General features: G+C 36.9%; 1 protein-coding gene across 1 annotated transcript in view; it reads left to right on the forward strand.

Annotated features, from left to right (window-relative positions):
* The window catches only part of LOC128248904 (cilia- and flagella-associated protein 65-like), a 217,453-nt gene that overhangs the window by 201,548 nt on the left and 6,050 nt on the right, over nt 1-9,855 (forward strand). The window contains exon 11 of the mRNA XM_052971189.1: nt 3,866-3,974. Coding sequence (XP_052827149.1) covers nt 3,866-3,974 — 109 coding nt within the window. The remainder of the gene's footprint in view (nt 1-3,865; nt 3,975-9,855) is intronic.

The raw sequence follows: 9,855 nt of genomic DNA on the forward strand, positions 1-9,855 counted from the left end.
CTGCCTGGTACTGCATCCTGGCATTTGAGAGCCACTGCCTGGTACTGCATCTGGAATTTATTATTATTATTATTATTATTATCATTATTATTATTTTTAAAGGCTGCAAGCTGCCAGAATCATTAGCCTGCCGGGCAAAATGCTTAGTGGTATTTCATCTGCCGTTACATTCTGAGTTCAACTTCTGCTGAGGTTGACATAGCCTTTTGGGGGATTGATAAAATTAGTACCAGTTATGCACTAGGGTCAATGTAATCGACTTAATCTCTTCCCTCAAATATGAGGCCTTGTGCTTCCCGTAGAAAGGATTATTATTATTATTTTTTAATGGCTTAGATAGAGAAGACAGCTACCATTTTGCTAGAAATCATTATAATTTATGTTTTAACAAGATTATGTCTGAAATTTTGATTTAGATATGACCCAGTCGTAGGCCAATTGATGTTACAAAAATTGAAGAAAAATACAAACCTAAACTGGAAAATTTAGTCCGAGATAGTCATAGACACACATGCTCTAGCAACATCTGAATTCAAAATTCAAGAATAGAGAAAAGAAATGGACAATGGTAATGGTCTCTGTTGATGAAACATCTTTGATGATCAAATATCTGCTCAATCACTTCAGCTTTGGCATTGAACAACAATCACAACAACAACAATAGCAACAACGATAACATTATCTTCTTTTTATGTTTTCTTAATTAAAAAAACAAACAAAACAAAAAAGCAAATAAAAAACAAAAAAAAAGACTAATTACAATGCTACTGCCTATTGTCCATTCATAACTGTAAACATTGATCTACTGGCCATCGAAACCCTCCCACCCGTTAAATTTTTAATTACGTAGCCATTATTACTATGAAAGAAATGGTTGTTTGGAAGGAAAAAATAATTAATTCCATGCTTTTTTTATATTGTTAGAATTTCTATGAGAATTCTTCAGCTGTTTTACGGGGTAAAGTGTGCACTTTGGAAGAAAATAACAATTGTTCTTTCGCAGTCATGATTTTGTTTTCCTTACCCTAACCCTAACCCAGGCTCCTACTTCCTAACTCTCTCTCTCTCTCTCTACCTGCCTCTCTTGCTACCTACCTCTCTCTTTCCCCTCCTCTCTCTTTATCCTCCTCTCTCTTTATCCTCCTCTCTCTTTATCCTCTTCTCTCTCTCTTTATCTCCTTCTCTCTTTATCTGCCTCTTTTCCCCTTCTCTCTCCCTTCGCTTTCTTCCTTTCTCTTTCCCCCTTCTCTCTTGCTTCTCCTCTCTCTATCTCCCTCTATCTCCCTCTATCTTTACCTCTATTTATACCCTTCTCTCTCTCTCTCTCTCTTTCTTTCTTTCTTTCTTTCTTTCTCCTTTCTCCCTTTCTTTCTTTCTTTCTTTCTCCCTTTCTTTCATTCTTTCTACCTTTCTTTCTTTCTTTCTTTCTTTCTTTCTTTCTTTCTCACTCTATCTTTCTCCTTCTGCCTGTCTCTCTTTCTCTTTCTGCCTGTCTCTCTTTCTTTTCCCCTCTTCCCTCCTCTCCCCTTTGTTTCTTACTCTTTCCCTCTCTTCTTCAAATATGTAAAGCAGACATAAATTTAAATGTGTAGGTAGCTTTATGTTTGCATGTGCAATTGTGTTTCTGTATGCTGGTATGTGTGTGTGTATGTATGTTTGTGTGTGTGTGTGTGCTTTTGTATGTGCATGAGTGTCGATATGTAGGCTGTTTGCATGTTCTATGTATCTGTACATGAATGTTTGTGTATCTGCATGTATGTGTGTTTGTATTTGTATATATGTGTGTGTGTGTGTGTGTGTTTATGTGTTTGTGTGTGTGTGCGTATGTGTGTTTGTGTGTTTGTTTGTGTGTGTGTGTGTGTGTGTGTGTGTGTGCGTGCGCTCGTGCTATCACAAACTATTCAGACATTTTATCCAGGAATTATTTCTTGTGTCTCCATTTTGATCCATGTTTTTTTCCCATTTTTACATGAAGATAGAAATTGATGGTCAGAAGTGGAGAGGAGACTGGACTTCCAGTAGCTTCCACTGGTCATTGGATTCCTATCTTCTTAGCTACTCTACATTACTCACTTTGCCTAACTGCAAGTAGGTACTGCTGTCTTATGAGTGTGTGTATGTGCGTATTATATATATACTTTTCTACTCTAGGCACAAGGCTTGAAATTTTGGGGGAGGGGGCCAATCGATTAGATCGATCCCAGTACACAGCTGGTACTTAATTTATCGACCCCGAAAAGATGAAAGGCAAAGTTGACCTCGGTGGAATTTGAACTCAGAACGAAAAGACAGACGAAATACCGCTGAGCATTTTGCCCGGCGTGCTAATGATTCTGCCAGCTTGCTGCCTTGTGCGTATAATATATATATCATACATGAATGTGGCTGCATGGTAAGAAGCTTGCTTCTTAACCACATGGTTCCTGGTTCAGTTCCACTGTGTGGAACCTTCAGCATGTGTCTTCTACTATATATATAGGCACAGACAAGAGTATGCAGTAAGGAGTTTGCTTCCCAAACACATAATGCCAGGGTCAGTCCTACTGTGTGACATCTTGGAGAAGTGTCTTCTACTTTATCTATCGATCTATCTATCTATCTATCTATCTATCTATCTATCTATCTATCTATCTATATATATATATATATATATATATATATATATATATATATATATATATATATATATATATATATATATATATATATATATATATATGCATGTATTTAAGTATGTATGTACATATGTATGAATGTGTGTTTGTATGTATGCATTTACCTTGGTGGCAAGTACCATGCTTTCACTAATTGCTTTAGGTTCCTAACTCATTCTCAACCTTCTGACCCTTGATCCAAAAAAGCATCCAGGATGTGACAGTGGGAGGGAAGGAGAAAAAACTGCACATGTAATTGAAAGGGTCTCAATTTCAGCTGAGTCGGCTGGGGATAATACGAAATAAAGAGCCTTTTAGTGAAAGATACAAAGCTCCACTAGGTCCATCAAAGAATCCTGTAATAATGGTTTCAACTATAGGCACAAGGCCAGCAATTTCAAAGAAGTGGGTAAGTTGATTACATTGATCCTAGTGCTCAACTGGTATCTATTTTATCGACCCTGAAAGAATGAAAGACAAAGCTGGCCTTAGCGGAATTTGAACTCAGAAAGTGAAGAAAGACGAACTATCACTAATCATTTTGCTCGTCATGCTAATGACTCTGCCAGTTTGCTGCCTCATTGAAACTTGTAATGTTATGATCCTCTGGTTAGCACCCTAGTCACCAGGTCACATGCCCTCACGCACTCATCTATTATTAACATTTTACATCCACTTGATGCTAACATGAGTAGGATAGCTTTTCTGAGAAAGTGCTGTTTTACTGGAAACCCTTCCTGTTACTGACCCATTTTGTTACCTCTTTTGGCACTCACAAAGAAGTCATGTATCTTTTCCAAAACCAGAATACATGAACATGAATGAATGAGAGATATACTGATAAACAGACAATGTGAAAGAATAGGAAATAATCAATAAATTCTGAATTATTGAACACTAGCTTTTCTTCAGTACGTTCGTAACAATTCTCTTCCAATAATTGAAATTTTGAAGTTAATTTAAATCATAATATTCATATGCTGTTGTATATTTAGGACTTAGAAAATGTGTTCAAACAACAAATCCCCACAGACGCCCATCACAGAGTGAACAGCACAGCATATTTTCTAAGTAGTGCTGCTGAATATTCCCCTGGCGTTGCCTTTCAAGATTTTAACTGTAACTTGTTTGAAAATGGAGTTAATTATCTTTTTGAATGAAATTATACTGAGTGTCCTAAATTAAATTACAGTGTTTGAAATTATTTTCAGATTCATTTCACTCCTGATATTGTTAATTCACCAATAATTGAATATTTCTGTGTGGTACCGCATGGTCATATATCAGGAAATGTTATCAAATGTGTTGGCTATTCAGAAGGTAAGCCATAATTAAACATGATTTTATGGTTCTTTTATCATCGTCTGTTGCAATAGCTGTAGTCAACTTGTCTCCATATATTCAATTCCAATCTTCTAAAACATGATTTCTTCATATTTTATTGGGTGGTTGATGGCTATTTTGTAGAGATCTTTATATATATCTTTGCTAATATCTTCTGCATTTGCTTAGATAAATGAATTTGTTTGTTAGTTTTACACTTGTTTTCATTGTTTTTCTTTTTTTTTTTTCTTTGGTCCCTACTTGCATAAGTTGGACAAGTACATTTTATTGAGGCATTGTTTTCACATCTGAATGCTCTTCCTGTCATTAACCCTCCTTTGTTTTACAAGCAAGAGAATTTTCATTCCATTCATCTTTAGAAGTTCACAGCTTCTGCTGAGTAATTTGTCAACAAAGAAATGTCAACAAATGCCCCGTCTGTAGCTTGGTGATTTTCATGTGAAGTGCAGAATGTGAACATTCACACAGACACACAAATGCACTCATGCTTTCTCTTTCCCTTTCCCTCATACACACATATGCATGCACACATGCTTGTATGCACACACACACACACACACGCACACACACACACACACACACACACACACACAAATACACACACATATGACAAGGCTCTGTACAGTCTCTGGCTAACAAATTCACTCAATAGTTATTCGTTGATCAGAGTTTATAGTTGAAGACTCTTGTGCAGAGCACTGTACAACAGGACTGAACCTGTAGCCATCTGGTTTTGAAGTGAACTTCTCAATAACACAGCCATTCTTGGACCTATACTTTCCATAATCTGGTTTTTGCTTTAGTAGAACTTGGATAGTGAAGTTGACAACCAAACAAGACCTTATAAATTTTGTCACTGAGACCAACATGTTTAACCCTTCAGCATTCAGATTAATCTGAATTAATCATGCATTTTTTTGTAGCTTTGACGTTTAATGATGAGATTGTTTATGATTTGAACGATATTGTAGAGTATGTGTAAGAGGCCAGATCTGGCCAGTTTGAACATAAAACAAGCTGAACATTTTGGGCCAGATATAATTGGTTTAAATGCTAAAGGGTTACATCTTAACAGGCAGAACTACTCAGCTCTGAGTCTTATGTCACCATTATGGGTGGCATAAAAGTATAATATCCAGAAATTCTACATGCTATAGCCACATTGGGAAATTAATGGAGGATCCATTTTATCAAGATGTTAAGTTCAAATCCTCCTGTGTTATTTTTGTGTCCTGTCTTGGAAAAAATTTTTTTTTTTTAGAAAGATGTCCCATGGAAACTAAAAATAAGCACCATGGCCTACTGTGATCTTAGTCATTCGGGAATGGATTAATTGTTTGTTTGTTTGTTTGTTTTTAACTCAGTTTAGACAGATGACTGCAACAAGTGTTGATTTTGGTGGGTAGCGTTATTGCACTTTACATTCTGAGTTCAAATCACACTGAGATCAATTTTGTATTTTGTCATTTTTGGATTCTATGAAATAATCATCCACGTTTAAGTGGGGATAAAGATTACCTCTTGGTATTAATACTGCCTCTGTTGCTAATATACATTTTTTAACAAGCTCACTGGCTAATCGCAACACCAATGTCTGTTTTGGCACTGTTATTCTATACATTGCTGGCAGGGAGATGAGTCACTGCTATTTCTAGCAGATGAGTGTCCATCATTGACAAGACCAAAGAAGGTCGAAATCACGTAATCTGGTGATGTTGGTGCTGGAGGTTGCTGGGATTTATCTCCACCCTAGTGTTATAAAAAAAAGTGCATTTTACATTAAAAAAAACCTATAAGGGTGTTTCTCTCTTGGTATCTACTGCAGTATAGTCTGTTCTAACAGAACGTCCATGTTTAAGTGGGGATAAATATTACCTCTCCATATAAATATTGCCTCTGTCACTAATATATATGGAGGAGTAGAATAATGAATGAAATAAGAAAGAAGGCAAGCTTCTAACAATGCAGGGAGTTAAAAAAAAAATATATATTTTGGAAGCAAAGACCTTTCGTAAGAAGAATATAGTCAAAGAAATGTGTAGTTCCACAGATTCTGACGTATTGGATAGTCTGGTGCTTGTGTTAGTAGCAGCAGCTCCCCAAGTGCGGATGTAGTCGGTGCTGTAGAGGTCACATTGGGGACGGTGGTAATAGGGACTTTCTGCATTATTAGAGGTTTAATGATGAAAACAAGCAGTTTAATTACTGAAACAAGCATTATTAGAGGTTTAATGACTGAAACACACATGGTATGCATGGGTGACTGTTGGTCTTCCATAAGCAACCTTGCCCGGACTCATGCTTTGGAGGGTAACTTTCTAAATGCAACGGTCATTCTTGACCGAAGGGTTCTTTATCCTTTACCCTTGATTACTTTTCGTTTCATCCATTATTCTACTTCTGTATTACAATGCTTCAAGTAAACTTCAATGCTCTTCTAATGTACTGGAGTGTTTTGATATGATTGAGTGTTTCTTAGTCTCAATTTTGAAACCTCGTGCATTATATAGGAAGTGAAAATTAAAGAGTCATTTTCAAGTTGGATGCTTAAATGGTCCTTACAAAAACTGGGGTGTACATGTGTTCTTCCAACTTGGAACCATCTCTATTAGAAATAGCAACTGTCCAAGCTATGTAAGCATGGGAAAAAAACTAATGTAAAAGTGAGGACGACGACGATGATGATGGTGATGGTGGTGGTGGTGGTGGTGGTGGTGGTGGTGGTAGTGAAGAAGAAGAAGAAGAAGATGATGATGATGATGATAAAGGCTGACAATGAAGATGATGCTGATGATTATTTCGATGATTTCCAAACTGGTAGCAGACTTTAGAGCAAATATAAATATTTTTACATGTTTTGTACATGAAATAAAATAAATGTATAAAGATACATCATTTATATATTTTGGTTGACAAATCATAATTAATTTAATCTGCAGAGAGTTATCAAGCACTTCTCTATTCAATAAATAAAGCAAAATTTTCAAGTTCAGTTTATATTATTTTCCTTTCTCACATTTTAAAAATACAATGAAATTATTTTTGCTGCACAAACAGTTATATCTTAGTGCGCATCATTCGTGTGTTGCAACATGCCATTTAGAAATCATTGCTTGACAGAGCCATAACAATATTCGTGCTTCAGAAAATACGAGCATTTGTATTGGATTATCATTCGACAAATGATGCCACCTTGTTATCTAAAACGACAGTACCACATCAGTCTCACCAGGCCTTTCGCCTTTTACTTGCTGGGTCTGAAGGAAGAGGCGATGCCCGTGGCCTTTGCAGGGTCTTCTAGATTGGTGATATTGATACTGCTAATGTTCTTGGGCACAGCTGGGTGATAAGAAGTTTGTGGCGAGCTGGCAGAAACGTTAGCATGTTGGGCGAAATGCTTAGTGCTTCTTATGGAGAAATGAGGACTAACCATAGATATTAGTGCAGGGCCTGGGAAGGGTTGAACTCAACAGGAGTAATGATAGGAGAAGAGACGAGTGAGACAGAAATACCATAGTAGAGGCAGCATGAGCCTAACCAGCTCCAAGGAGCAGAGACCTTTGTGCTGGGGATTAGAAAAGACCTGGAACCCTGTTTGTATTTCTCTGGATAATTAATAAAAAATAATAATACATAAATAAATAATAACTCTACATATTGATCCTTGCATATTTTTGATTCAGGAAAGATTAGTTGTTGTTATTTATGACTGGAGCGACCTATTGATTTTAGCCATCTGTGAAGGTTTGTAAAGGTCTTGGATGCTGTCCCACCTTCTCTAGTAAATTAATTAGGAAAAAAATAATACAACAAAAAAAAAAAGAAAATCTATCTATTCATATGTACTTTTTTGTGATGAAAGCCAAAAGATAAACAAACAAAAAGAAAACAAAATAACAAAGCTAAAATCAAAACAATCTTTTGTTTTATTTTTGGGGAGGTATAAATCAGTTTACATCATCGTTTGTTCGTGTGTGTGTGTGTGTGTGTGTGTGTGTGTGTGAGCATGCATGTGTGTGTGCATGTGTATTACAATAAACTAAATCAGCCATCACTTGTGAGCGAATATGGTTTGGCAATAGGTGCCATATTTTTCCTCGATGTCACAGGTGCCTCGGTAGTCCATGATCAGACACAGACACCCTTGATATAGTGGCACATCCAGTATGGGATAAGTGGAAGGAGGAAGGGAGGCCCATACTAACACTAGGCTTGTACTTGCTATTTCTTACTCAGTAAAGCTAAGGAGGGTGGAGAAATGTGAAACAAAATGCTTTGGTCAAAGGTACAATGTGCTGTGCAGTCCAGAAACTGAACTTGCTATCTTTTGATCATGATCTGAATAACTTACCCACTAAGCCACTAATATGGGTGTAAAGTTTTTGTTCAAGAAATAGCAATATCTTTTTATAGTTGGATACCATTTCTATTGCATACTATTAAATTGCCAGCTGTGAATGAGTAACGAAAACAGTTTGTCATTCAGGTCAACTGAACCAAGAAAAGTTATGTGTCTTGCCCACTGATACAAAACGTTATTTATTCATAAACATTAACATTGTTTGCACTGCTCATGAGAAATTACTCAGCAGTTTATGGCATCAAATATTTCTCCTCACTCCAGAAATGTGTCTCACACTTGATGTTATTTAATGAATGACTTTGACACCTGCCAAAACTGTTAAACTAAAATCTTTAGCATTCGTCACTTGATAAAACAAAAATGCTATTTCAGAACCACTATTTCTCTTCTAATTGGCATGATATACCATCTCTTCTTTGCTTAGTTGATTTTGGTAGAGTTGCTGAAGGAGAAATTTATATAAAATGATTGAGAACTTTGACTTGGTTCCGGTTGTTGCAGCTGAGAAATCTTGACAGCTTTGTGAGTTTTAATATTTGAAGACAGCTGAAGGTGATGATGGTGTTACCGAAATAGCACAGCTTTGAACTAAAATGATTTGCACTGTTCAGTTCCATTTCTCTGTGTTTCTGTTTAAAACATTGCTGAGCTCCTCTTTATCATTTATATGGTTTCCTATTGTTGTTGTTGTTGCTGTTGTTTGGCCCCCAGGTCAGCTCTAAACGAACATGTGTATGTTCAAAGGAAATCCAAACGCCACCTTCGTTCCTTCTTTCGAGTAGCTATGACACTATTTATAAAGTGCCTTTTCAGTAAGATGGTATGTAGGGTGTAATGCGTAGGAGATTTAGTTACTATTTCTAGCTGGTCTGGATAAAACCTTTCTTGTTTGTGGTGTATTTCCCCCCCATGATCATTATCTAATAATCTGTTACTCCCTCGTTACATTCTTATCAAACTATCCACCCTCTCCTTCCTCTTCCATGCTGATCCACATATCTTTCTTTTTCTCGCCTTCTTCTACCTTAAGAATTTGCTCTGTCACCTTCTTTATCTTCATCTTCTTCCTAGTTTCTACTAGTCATTCATATACAATGTCATGTGGCTCCCCTGCAGCAAGACGCCTACACTTGTTCCTCTGTCACACTATTGCCTCTCTGTTCCTGGCATAACAGTTTCCTTTCTAATACCAGAAGAGGTATGTGGCTTAGTGGTTAGGGTGCTGGGCACATAATTGTTAGATTGTGGTTTTGATTTCTGTATTGGGTGATGTGTTGTGTTCTTGAGCAAAACACTTAATTTCATGTTGCTCCAGTCCATTCATGTTGCTCCAGTCCATTCATGCTGCTCCAGTCCATTCATGTTGCTCCAGTCCATTCATGTTGCTCCAGTCCATTCCTGTTGCTCCAGTCCATTCCTGTTGCTCCAGTCCATTCATGTTGCTCCAGTCCATTCCTGTTGCTCCAGTCCATTCATGTTGCTCCAGTCCATTCA

The sequence above is a fragment of the Octopus bimaculoides genome, chromosome 10 (assembly GCF_001194135.2).
Source record: "Octopus bimaculoides isolate UCB-OBI-ISO-001 chromosome 10, ASM119413v2, whole genome shotgun sequence".
Taxonomy (NCBI): Eukaryota; Metazoa; Mollusca; class Cephalopoda; order Octopoda; family Octopodidae; genus Octopus; species Octopus bimaculoides.